General features: G+C 37.3%; 1 protein-coding gene across 1 annotated transcript; it reads right to left on the bottom strand.

The window, feature by feature from the left end:
* Window positions 1-6,997: 6,997 nt before the first annotated feature.
* LOC149613996 (uncharacterized) lies at window positions 6,998-12,441 on the bottom strand. The gene is made up of 5 exons (XM_089858070.1): window positions 12,295-12,441; window positions 11,801-12,022; window positions 10,466-10,558; window positions 8,879-9,016; window positions 6,998-7,429 (listed from the first exon to the last, which is right to left on the bottom strand). The coding sequence occupies exons 1-5, from the start codon at window positions 12,439-12,441 to the stop codon at window positions 7,334-7,336; spliced, it is 696 nt and encodes a 231-aa protein (XP_089714196.1). The 3' UTR covers window positions 6,998-7,333.
* Window positions 12,442-13,625: the final 1,184 nt, after the last annotated feature.

The following is a 13,625-nucleotide window of genomic DNA, read 5'->3' as shown; positions in this document are numbered from 1 at the left end:
TAATAATTTTCGAGGACTGCATTTCAGAGTACTGCACTTTAGTCAACCGATTTCAGAGTAGTATTTAATAATATTCGAGGACTGCATTTCAGAGTACTGCGTTTTAGTCAAAAGATTTCAGAGTTGAAAATAATAATTTTCGAGGACTGCATTTCAGAGTACTGCGTTTTAGTCAAGAGATTTCAGAGTTGAAATTAATAGTTTTAGAGGACTGCATTTCAGAGTACTGCATTTTTGTCAAGAGATTTCAGAGTTTATATTAAAAGTTTTCGGGGACTGCATTTCAGAGTACTGCGTTTTAGTCAACCGATTTCAGAGTTGAAATTTATTATTTTCGTGGACTGCTTTTCAGAGTACTGCACTTTAGTCAACCGATTTCAAAGTTGAAATTAATAATATTCGAGGACTGCATTTCAGAGTACTGCATTTTAGTCAAGAGATTTCAGAGTTGAAATTAATAGTTTTAGAGGACTGCATTTCAGAGTACTGCGTTTAGTCAACCGATTTCAGAGTTGAAATTAATAATTTTCGAGGACTGCATTTCAGAGTACTGCACTTTAGTCAACCGATTTCAGAGTTGAAATTAATAATTTTCGAGGACTGCATTTCAGAGTACTGCGTTTTAGTCAAAAGATTTCAGAGTTGAAAATAATAATATTCGAGGACTGCATTTCAGAGTACTGCGTTTTAGTCAAAAGATTTCAGAGTTGAAAATAATAATTTTCGAGGACTGCATTTCAGAGCTCTGCGTTTTAGTCAAGAGATTTCAGAGTTGAAATTAATAGTTTTAGAGGACTGCATTTCAGAGTACTGCATTTTTGTCAAGAGATTTCAGAGTTTATATTAAAAGTTTTCGGGGACTGCATTTCAGAGTACTGCGTTTTAGTCAACCGATTTCAGAGTTGAAATTTATTATTTTCGTGGACTGCTTTTCAGAGTACTGCACTTTAGTCAACCGATTTCAAAGTTGAAATTAATAATATTCGAGGACTGCATTTCAGAGTACTGCATTTTAGTCAAGAGATTTCAGAGTTGAAATTAATAGTTTTAGAGGACTGCATTTCAGAGTACTGCGTTTAGTCAACCGATTTCAGAGTTGAAATTAATAATTTTCGAGGACTGCATTTCAGAGTACTGCACTTTAGTCAACCGATTTCAGAGTTGAAATTAATAATTTTCGAGGACTGCATTTCAGAGTACTGCGTTTTAGTCAAAAGATTTCAGAGTTGAAAATAATAATATTCGAGGACTGCATTTCAGAGTACTGCGTTTTAGTCAAAAGATTTCAGAGTTGAAAATAATAATTTTCGAGGACTGCATTTCAGAGTACTGCACTTTAGTCAAAAGATTTCAGAGTTGAAAATAATAATTTTCGAGGACTGCATTTCAGAGTACTGCGTTTTAGTCAAGAGATTTCAGAGTTGAAATTTATTATTTTCGTGGACTGCTTTTCAGAGTACTGCACTTTAGTCAACCGATTTCAAAGTTGAAATTAATAATATTCGAGGACTGCATTTCAGAGTACTGCATTTTAGTCAAGAGATTTCAGAGTTGAAATTAATAGTTTTAGAGGACTGCATTTCAGAGTACTGCACTTTAGTCAACCGATTTCAGAGTAGTATTTAATAATTTTCGTGGACTGTTTTTCAGAGTACTGCATTTTAGTCAACCGATTTCAGAGTTGAAATTAATAATTTTCGAGGACTGCATTTCAGAGTACTGCATTTTAGTCAAGAGATTTCAGAGTTGAAATTAATAGTTTTAGAGGACTGCATTTCAGAGTACTGCGTTTAGTCAACCGATTTCAGAGTTGAAATTAATAATTTTCGAGGACTGCATTTCAGAGTACTGCACTTTAGTCAACCGATTTCAGAGTTGAAATTAATAATTTTCGAGGACTGCATTTCAGAGTACTGCACTTTAGTCAACCGATTTCAGAGTAGTATTTAATAATTTTCGTGGACTGTTTTTCAGAGTACTGCATTTTAGTCAACCGATTTCAGAGTTGAAATTAATAATTTTCGAGGACTGCATTTCAGAGTACTGCATTTTAGTCAAGAGATTTCAGAGTTGAAATTAATAGTTTTAGAGGACTGCATTTCAGAGTACTGCGTTTAGTCAACCGATTTCAGAGTTGAAATTAATAATTTTCGAGGACTGCATTTCAGAGTACTGCACTTTAGTCAACCGATTTCAGAGTTGAAATTAATAATTTTCGAGGACTGCATTTCAGAGTACTGCGTTTTAGTCAAAAGATTTCAGAGTTGAAAATAATAATATTCGAGGACTGCATTTCAGAGTACTGCGTTTTAGTCAAAAGATTTCAGAGTTGAAAATAATAATTTTCGAGGACTGCATTTCAGAGTACTGCGTTTTAGTCAAGAGATTTCAGAGTTGAAATTAATAGTTTTAGAGGACTGCATTTCAGAGTACTGCATTTTTGTCAAGAGATTTCAGAGTTTATATTAAAAGTTTTCGGGGACTGCATTTCAGAGTACTGCGTTTTAGTCAACCGATTTCAGAGTTGAAATTTATTATTTTCGTGGACTGCTTTTCAGAGTACTGCACTTTAGTCAACCGATTTCAAAGTTGAAATTAATAATATTCGAGGACTGCATTTCAGAGTACTGCATTTTAGTCAAGAGATTTCAGAGTTGAAATTAATAGTTTTAGAGGACTGCATTTCAGAGTACTGCGTTTAGTCAACCGATTTCAGAGTTGAAATTAATAATTTTCGAGGACTGCATTTCAGAGTACTGCACTTTAGTCAACCGATTTCAGAGTTGAAATTAATAATTTTCGAGGACTGCATTTCAGAGTACTGCGTTTTAGTCAAAAGATTTCAGAGTTGAAAATAATAATATTCGAGGACTGCATTTCAGAGTACTGCGTTTTAGTCAAAAGATTTCAGAGTTGAAAATAATAATTTTCGAGGACTGCATTTCAGAGTACTGCACTTTAGTCAAAAGATTTCAGAGTTGAAAATAATAATTTTCGAGGACTGCATTTCAGAGTACTGCGTTTTAGTCAAGAGATTTCAGAGTTCAAAATAATTATTTTCGAGGACTGCATTTCAGAGTACTGCGTTTTAGTCAAAAGATTTCAGAGTTGAAATTAATAATTTTCGAGGACTGCATTTCAGAGTACTGCACTTTAGTCAACCGATTTCAGAGTAGTATTTAATAATTTTCGTGGACTGTTTTTCAGAGTACTGCATTTTAGTCAACCGATTTCAGAGTTGAAATTAATAATTTTCGAGGACTGCATTTCAGAGTACTGCATTTTAGTCAAGAGATTTCAGAGTTGAAATTAATAGTTTTAGAGGACTGCATTTCAGAGTACTGCATTTTAGTCAAGAGATTTCAGAGTTGAAACTCTAATTTTGTTCGACTGTATGTTAGGCAATGAATTATAGTATTGCTTTCTTATATTTGTAAATGTGAACCGAACCTGCATACTATAAATAGTAGGTTTCCTACCGTGGACTGCATTTCAGACATTCAGAGTACCTGCAGATTAGTCGACCCCCTTAAAAATATCAAATAATCATGAAACTAACTAATTATCAAGTAACAGCTTTGCTAACTCCTCATTTGTGTTCCCTAATGTTTTTCTTAAATCAACCCATTTCTCCATACTGCTACCAATATGAACTCTCTGATTATATACTGAAACAATGAGTTAGAATTAGACAGGTGTTGAAATACATATGCTTAAAATTAGATTTAAATTACCCTTTTTTGGTGCTGACATAAGTGACATTGTGGGTACGAAGAAGACTTACCAGATTATAAATAGAGTTATATTTGCTGAGGGGGGTGCGACGTCATTGGTTTTTCAGCCAATGAAATTAACAAGCCAACAGGTGGAGTCACCTTCTGGTGGCTATAGAGCTCATGTTAAATTCTGCCTCCAAAAAGGCGAATGGGCGGAGTTTAATGTCACCCTCCCCGTAACCGATATTACTCTATTATATGATTAACGAAAAATTTTAAATCAATACGCTACTACAAATTAGAATACCACAAAGCTTTTATTAATTTTGTTGATACATACTAGGCCTATATAAGAAAATGTGTTGACGTCTTTCTTTTTAAACGTTCGAATTTTGACGCCGACTTAACCCTAATAGCAGACGAAATGGGACATTTTTGGAGGGAAAGTTTTTGAATAGCCATTGGCTGTTTGCCCTGTCAGTCACTCTGGTCAGCTTTTGGATTCCGAAAGCCACAACCCACAAAATATTCCCGCCAGGCCGCCACTATGGCCATCTAGTGAACAATGACGTCAACTCGCGCGAAAAATAACAGGCGCATTGCCCTAAAAAATATGGGACAATTTAAAATTTTATTGGACATTGTCCAGTGTCTTGTGCTTATTTCCGGCCCTGTAAACAAGGCGATTGACTCACAAATAATTGGGAGGCTAGACGTATCTCGTAACCCTATCCGATCGCCGCGTACATACATGTATACTTCATAATCCCAACGATGGGAGTGAAGGCTGTTTTGATATGTCCTTATTCTTAGTCTATTAACATAATGAGACGTATAAACTAGAATAACTATTTAATATAATATTTGAATGTTAGGGTAATTTGTTAACGTACTGATCTATAGACTCAGTCTGCTCTTGGTTAGTTGAGTTAAATATCATACGATCATATATGACATGCGTTAAAGGTTTGAAGTAAAGTTCGATAGCATCCAAGATATCAGTAACATTGGCTTGTTGTGCAGTAGTTAGTGGTAAGTTTTGATAGATTTTAAAGCAATCCTCCCCCATAATAGAAAGAAGTGTAGCAACTCGGATGGGATCACCTTCAGTATCAAGTCCAGTGGCAATTTCATAGTTCACCCATTGAGCACAAAAGAATTTCCATTTCGCCGAATCATCGCCATCAGAAAGCGAGACGGGAGTTGGCTACGGAATCGAGGAAGCCATGGAAACACGAAGACAGCGCGAGCAAAGGCTTAAGCGAGGAGAACAACAAAACGACTTCTGACACCATGTTTTGATATGTCCTTATTCTTAGTCTATTAACATAATAAGACGTATAAACTAGAATAACTAGGGTCAGTATGCATAACTGTGGACACTTTTTGCATAACCTTGAATAACTTCCGTTGCTTATATGTTAGACTCAAAATTAAAAAAGCAATGGAGAGAAGCATTCTTAAGACACATTCTCACAAGCTTTCAACTTTTTAAATGGAATACATTTTTCACAAAGTAGAGTTCCCCAAAGGCCGAATTCGTGCTCAACTTTGGACACTTCTATGTAACTTTGGACGCCCCCTTCCTAACTTTGGACACCCCTTCCTAACTTTGGACAGCGAAAAAAGGGTGACTTGGGGACGCATTAGGCGAATCACAATTTCGAAAGTTAAAATATAGGCTTAGCCTAGGCCGACCTAGACGTATGCCTAAAATATATAAAAAATCAGAAATTTCTTTAAAACAAACTTTATTAAATATGGGGCTACTTATGTAGGTTTTTAGGTATATAGGGCCTAGGCCTATTTAGGCCTACCTATACTTCATTCCTTTTAGGCCTATAGGGGGGAATAAAACGTTTCTTTTTAAGCCCAGTCCTACATCTACTAGGCCCCTAATATCGCGAGTTAATTAGTGTTAACAAACGGAGAAATCGGCCAGCATGAAAGTGTCCAAAGTTAGAAATTTGCCCAGGTGTTTTTAAAGCTGAATATTTCGTCGAAATTCCCGCGTAAGATAGTGTTTAAAATACGGATTATGAAGCCAAAAAGTTGCTCTTTCGAATGGTTTCTAGTTTGTTCAGGTATGATTTCTCTAATTTTCGTCAAACCTTATTTCCCGGGACCAAAGGGTTGACCCCCGTCAAATTTGGCCGTAATTTAAATGGACGAGTTTGGGGAGTGGGCTAATTTGGCTCGTAACGTAGTCGGATGTTATTCTACGACTTTGAAGTATTTTTTTCTAAATTCCTCACATTCTAAGCTTTAAAATAAGCTATTTCATTATCAATTTGATGCATCCAGTAATTAAATATGATTTTTATAATAAAAGTGTCTAAAGTTGCAGCTGTCCAAAGTTAGGCACACTGACCCTATTTAATATAATATTTGAATGTTAGGGTTACAGAGGAGACATTTGAGTTCGTTATACTTAGTTGTCCTGTCACTACAAGTCTGACTCAGCTAGTTTCTTAGTACAAAAGTATTGATATATATAAAAAGACAAGAATGATATTCTATGGTTTAGTTCAGTTCAGTTCAGATATTAGATATTAGATATTCTAACAAAGGCCAAAAAATGCTTTCTGCGAACGCTGTGACAGACATACAGACACGTCCAGTGTAATACCTCTCCGTGACGTCATCGTCACTCGGAGAGGTAATATAACAAGTCTCGAAATAGATCAGTCCATAATAAACAATATGGAAATTACCCCAGTTTCTGATGCATTAGTATTTGTTGACACTGGTACACAAAGACCAGTTAATATTTTTCAATGCAAGAAGACTCAAACAAGTTTTGAAGTGTCTTATGTTACATGTCAGTTTGGAAGAATCAAAGTTTATGATTGTTCACAGCATGAAGTCACAAATGGTAGAAAGTCAAGTGGTTCTAGCTGACTTTGAGGAAATAATTAACCAAGAAACCCAAACTTTATTTAGAATGGTTAAGAGATTTAAGCTATAATCAGTCTAGTATGATTTAGATAAATACCAAACTTCATTTAAAGAAATAAGTAATTATCTGGAAAAATTTAGTGAGCAGATAAACACTTATCAGAAATTACAAGCTAAAATGAAGGGTGCACAAGATTTTCTAGTTTTTATTTGACATTTACTTTGGAATCCCGTACAAATTTTGTTTTCTTGAAATCATCAATGAATTTTACCCCATGTAGTAATTTGAAACTGCTGACTGCTGCTATATTTGTATTACAAATAAATTATGATATTTGAGACTAGGCTACTAGTTTTATAACGGACGGAGTTGACACTTGACACACGTGCAGGTGTCTTGACACACCAGTCAGATGACTAGACTATAGATACCATCATAAGTTTATAAGATATGTTCCATAAGCATGACACTACCTATACTTCGTAGTATTAGAGACTTACTAGGAGCTAGTTCGACTAAGCCTTTGACAGCGCCTCACCAGGCGTGGCTTTACGAGAATCTACGACGTTTCACCTACGTCCCTTCATGACAAGCTCTCAGTAAACAGTGACAAACTTATGGAAAATATTTTAATAACTTATGATACAGTTGATATTTTGGCAATATGAAAATGTAAAATAGTTTTTCGAGAGAATTATCTGACCAGTCAAGTAGGAGATCAGGTATCTTCTTTTAATTCGTTTATTCTTATTTGCACTCTCATTTCAGCATTTTCTCTTAATAGTGTCTCGTATATTGTGTCTCTTTCTTTAGTCTATAAAAGATTAATATTTAAGTCAGTATAATTATTTAGAAAGTTTGCACAGATGGCCTAATGGAGCAAGGCATCAAATTACGTTCATTTAAGAGTAGCTTAAAGCAAGTCTGGCCTGTGGTTTAGTTTAAACTATATGCTCCCATAATTGAGGGTGGAGATTAGCAAAGCCTAGTTACAACTTCACCCTCCTAGACGAGTTCTGATTGGTTCCATGGAATAACTAACGCTAGGGATTAAGCATGCATGTTCCAAACACCCCCTACCAAAAGTTCTAAGAAAATTGGACCAAATATCACGTGTCCTATGACGTCAAAATTGAACTCCGCCTAAAATTGGGCGCCGCCATCATTAAAATCCGCAAAAACGATTTATTTTGCCTAGAGATGGCGCTATATCAACATCCGTTTTGGTCCAATAAATTGGGGGAATGAAGAGGGGAATCAAGAAATAATTCGGAACATGTAGTTGGCGACAGTACTACATGGGAAACACGGTTAGTGAACAATTACCCCGACCCCGAAAACCGGGGATCCCCGACTTTTTTCCCCGACCCCGACCCCGGTACCTAACATGTAAAATGTAGTCGGGGTTTTTTTCGGGGTTAGATTTTGGTTAGGTTATTTTTAGCAAAATATGTTTTGTCCTGCGCCAAAAACAATCATCTCATTCGTCTCAAATAAGTGCTCCGCTTCTCGTTTATGAAAAAAAGGGCAAGGGGGTAACTAACAACAAACAAAATACGGTAAAAACAGTCACCAAAATTCCAAAGTTCACCATCCTCCCTCTCGTGGATCGGCGGCCCTCCCCCGTCTTTTGTAATGGCAGTGGTCTTTCGTGGGAATCGTAGCTGCGTAGCTCGTAAAGTCGGAATTTATTGGGCTTTTTTACAGTTTCTTGCCTACTAGCTAAGAGTCACTATCTAATAAGTGCGATACGAAAATAAAGCTTCTTTCCAAACACCCAGAAATTAAACGATTTTTTTATCATTTTTCCAAACTTTTTCAGCATGCGATGTCTTACCCCGACCCCGACCCCGACTTGTTTTTTTCGGGGATAACCTGTCCCCGACCCCGACCCCGATTAAATTTTTACCCCGTACGAACACTAGTTAATCCATGTTGGTTCCAGCCTTTGGAAAGGTAAAATTGGTGTATAGAGCACGGCACATAAAGTTATGTTTACATTTGCAGCATTGGGCGATAGGACATGTTTACAAAACTCGGCCAAAGCCGGAAACCAATCAGAATTCATCCACGATTGCGAAACTAACACTAGCCTTATTTGTTAAGCTCAGCAGACCAGTCAACTTCCCCCTAGACTATGGGAGCATCTAGTGGCAAATTAACCACAACCATTTAAAATGCTGGGCCATTGGACGTTTTAAGTTTTTTAACAAAACTCGACCAAAATCCTAGAACCCTATTGGTCAAATGATTTAATGAATACCTTTATCAATTCCGGTTCATGATGTAAAAGCCTTCCAAGAAGTTCTTGATTTTCATTTTCCAGCTCCACATTTTTTTCTTTCAGGGTTTTAATGGCGTCTTCAGGATCCACCATTGAAAATTTTTCAAGAGATTCAATCTTAACGAAAAATATTGCACATTGGAGTTAAAGGCTATGAATTCCTGGGGGATATGCTAAATTTCACCCAAGGCGCAAGCGTGGCGCTAAAGAGTTTGTAATTTGAACATGTGATAAAACCAAACCACTATCTACATGTTTGTGTATATGCTAAAATAAAATGTAGAATTCCCACTTAGCTTATGTAAAATGAAATCTGTATTTTTGTAAGATGATATTGTAGAACTATTTAAAGGGAATGCGAATTTACAATTCCATATCATATTTTACGACGAACGTGGTATTATGTTACACCATAAGAAAATAATATATGGCTCCCTATAAGTATGAAACGTAGTGCATTTTCATCCTACAGCATTTGCGTCCAAATTTGGCGCGCTTACGCTTTTACCCCCCCCCGTGGGAGAAGTTTCGGTACTACGAGTAAAAGGGGGGCGAAACCATCGCCGCCACCTAAGGTGTCCGCGAAAGGCACGATGGGCCGGGAAATATCGCCGCGCCCGTAGAAACACAAGATGCTCCATACCTCGTACCAGTGTAGGCGCTAGCCTCGTTCGTCAAAATCTCGCGCCATATATTAATATATTATGATAATTTTGACATGTACTTTATCAGTTATAATTATCATAATAATAACTTCTAGACCTTTAACTATTTAATTACGATATAAAATTTTAAAATTTTCTAAACAAATATTTCATCTTTTTAACGCCAAAAACTCATAATAGGTGGCATTAGAAACTTTTTACAAATTCCAATGGAAGTAAATGCTGTTTACATGGCTTAAATGGAGAGTTTCATACTTATAGGGAGCTATATATTATTTCCTTATGGCTATAATCTATTACATTTCGTGGAATCTGTAGCTAGATAACGGAAATGTTCTGGTACGTTATATTAATGATTTTGATGATATTTTATCAATGTAAACTGATTCAGCTTTTTCATAATTTTTTCAAAGTTCAATCCTATTTCCTTGGGCTAGTACTTGGTCATTTAAGCCTTTCTGAACACTAAACTGTTAAATGGAGTGTGGTGTTGGCCCACCTTGTCTTCTTAAGATGGAACATCTGGTACATGGTGGATTGGTAAACTTTGAAGCCCTATCCAACATTTTTGGATGCTCACACCAGATGTTCTGTCTTAACTCTATATCAAAGCACATGATAACATGATACTGCGGCCCCATTTTGAAAAAGGTCTATTTAATATACTTGTTTTGTCGTTTTGTGCCTCTGTCGAAGCCTAGTAAATTGGTTATAACATTAAGAATGCCGCATTAACATTTTACATTCTTTGTACACTATGCGTATACCAATAGACTTTTACAAAAAAAAACCATATGTTGCCGGGAAAAAAGCAGAGACGAAAAACTCTGAGAAAGGAGTTTAAAGAAAGGCTTGTATGGCGCACCTTCGGAAAAGTGTACAATGATGAAAAATTTGTTACCTTGATTTTTAACTGAGCTATTTCCATCCTTAAACGCTCTTCTTTCTCCGCCTGCTCTTTTGTTACTGTGAATACCCGATGATATTTATTCTTCTATATTAAAATATTTTCAATCACATTTCATTATATGGCGATATATTGCATTAGAATGTTCTATTGAAAATAGGGAGTGGGCCAAGAGGTGAAAATCGGACCACTCTGGCCTCCCAATGAAGGACTTTTCAGATGATACAACTTTTGACTCAACTAGATGGGTCAAAAAGTTGAGTCAGCAAAAATTGGTCAGTGATCAAGTTTTAATCTGGGTGATTCAACTTGTCCAACTTCAGTTCACACGTCCCAAACTACTTTACTCAACTCAAGTTGACTCAAAAAATTCTTTTGTCTCTAAAGGCCTAAAGTTCAAGAAGTTTGGATTACTGGTCCTCGGGACCAGTTTATTATTAATTTCAAATCTAAAGGAAAACTAATGTGGGACCAGTCCAAGCATGGATTAAATATACCTTACAGGGATAGTCATTCATCTTGAGTAAAATATTGGCCGTGTCTATTTCGGCCTGTTTTTGGGGCGGAAATAGTCCATGGGCTATTTGGGCCTGTTTTTCGGGCCTAATTAACCGGCCCCAAAATAGTAGGCCGCTTAGGGGCCGGCTAATTAGGCCCGAAAAACAGGCCCAAATAGCCCATGGACTATTTCCGCCCCAAAAACAGGCCGAAATAGACACTACGTAAATGGTTCCAGGCGCCCCTGTCGGTCATTATTGTCAAAGACCGGAAGTTTCAAAGATACTGATGCACGGGGTTAAAAGGGAGCTGGGTTTCGTCTGCTATTTGTGTGAACATTGTAGGAGGTCCATAGGCCCGTGGATTAAATATTTCAGAGCTCAAATCTAAGTTGTAAAACTTCAATTATTTTGTAATTTAAAATTCTTTGCAACACGTCTGAGAACGCGCGATTTAACGTTTTTATCATTTCACGCGGTCGAGGCGAGATGGCGTTATATCAAGAATCTACTTCCGGATGAATCAGTAGATTTGGGGAACGGCGAAAATATCTGGCTGCCTTGTTTGAAACAAACGTGTTCAACTCGCGATATACTAAAATGTAGGGGGAGATAACTATCCCTGTAAGTTTTATTTAATCCATGGTCCAAGGGACCACTTTATTATTTTGGACGATATGGGGGTCACTGGTCCAAAGGACTGGTTCAAAAAATATCCTCATTTCCCACTGCTCCCAACTAGTTTACTCAACTCAAATTGACTCATCTAAATGAGTGAAAAAGTTGCATCGTCTGTAAAGGCCTTTAAGACTTCCAAACTTAATTCACTTACTAATTCTTCTAACTCCTTTTCAAGACCAGAGATTTTTTCCTCGTACATCTTGGTAACTACGTAAGTTTTGTATTGTCGCGGAGGCATGGAATGTGGCGTTGGAATTTGTTGCTTTAAACTTTTGATTAGTTTCTCTTTTTCTTCAAGCGCGTCTAAAACTCTACGGTTTTGTTCCGTTAACGTTCTGTTCCGCTTGGATAATTGGTCAATTTCACGTTGACACTAGATAAATTAATTGACAACTTCTTCACCTATTTTGTCTTGAAGCAAAGCGCGGGTCACGTGGGTCCCCTACAAGTTGACTTTCCTTACGACCTCCAGTTTTGGCTTGGCGAAGGCAGGAGGCATTTGTGGGCGGGATTTTTAATTGCACTTATAAATCCCGCCCACTAGCCTTCGCCAAGCTAAATTCGGAGTTCAAGAGCAAAGTCAACTTGTAGGGAAACCACGTGACCCGCGCTTTGCTAGGACGTTGTTATCAAATAAACACATACCTTTTTAACTTCATGTTGAAGTTTCATATTTTCCGAGGCGATTTTATTAGTTTTGACATCGAGCAATCTATGTATGCTGGCACTACTTGCACATTTTGGGGTTGCGGAATTGTCGCTTTTATCAACATTGTTATCAAGTATGTACATCACTCTGTGATTGATCCAGTATTTTTACTTCCTGTATTAACAAATGTTTCAAATTTAAATCAGGCTGATATGCTAAATGAATAAGTTTATAACATATGTTCCATAAGTATGACACTTCCTATACTTCGTAATTAATGCTAGAGACTGACTGAGAGCTGCTGGTTCGAAAACGACAAGCGAGAATTGACTACACTCGGTTAATATTGCAGTCCATTTTCCTATTTAGTCTGTACTAAGCCTTTGACAGCGTCTCACCAGAGTCTATGACGTTTCACCTACGTCACTTCATGACAAACTCTCAGTAACCAGTGACAAATTTATGGAACATATCTTATAAACTAATGGTTTTATGGATTAACCCTTTAAATTTAAGTAATAAACTAAAGGACAAGGCTATTTAAAGTTAAAGGAACTGTAAACAGGGCATCCGTGGGTGCACGGGTAAAAATTATTTGAAATACGTCAGAAGCACGTGACCGAGGAGAGGCGTGGTTCAAAGAAGCTTAGTTCGTTTTATTTCGAAAACTACCACTTCATGGAATTGGCGCTACAATCTTGCGAAAAACAAGGACTAGATGTCCAGTTCCACTCCATGAGGAGTCTTTTAGCGTTTTTCTTTGATGTGATCCGAGCGCTCCCGGAGCGCTCCGAAAAAAAATCGTCTTTCTTAGGTTATAAACGAGCTGCTCCGAGACGGAGGCGCGTCTTACAATGACGCAGTCGCTCCCTCTCGGTTTGCTCCCGGATTGATCCCAACCGCTCCGACTCTAGAGACGGAGCGACCAAAATGGAGCGCTTGATGACGTCACAAAACTGCTCTGAAAAAACTTTTGTCTTTCATTGGGAGCAACTACATTCGGTCCTCCGAGCTAGAGCGATGACGTAACTCGAAAATATGGAGCGATCTCGGAGCGCTCTCGGGCGACCACAAAGGAAAACGCTATTTGTATCTTGGCATCACGTGATGTTTGTGACGTATTTCAAATAATTTTTACCCACCCGCCGATGCCTTCTTTGCAGTTCCTTTAAGGGGTCATCCATAAAAAAACTCAGAGCTTGAAAACGGTGGCACTTGGTTCAAAATGCTACACAAAAATTTCAATCAAAATCGCCCATAGAACCCACTATACTTCTTCCTACTACCCAATTTTGGAACACCCCATATTGTTTAAGACGTGGACATG

The sequence above is a fragment of the Phalangium opilio genome, unplaced genomic scaffold (genome assembly GCF_054372755.1).
Source record: "Phalangium opilio isolate 3A_F unplaced genomic scaffold, DU_Popi_V2 ptg000230l_1, whole genome shotgun sequence".
Taxonomy (NCBI): domain Eukaryota; kingdom Metazoa; phylum Arthropoda; class Arachnida; order Opiliones; family Phalangiidae; genus Phalangium; species Phalangium opilio.
The sequence above is the reverse complement of the archived record's forward strand: the minus strand, read 5'-3'. Positions and strand labels throughout refer to the sequence as shown.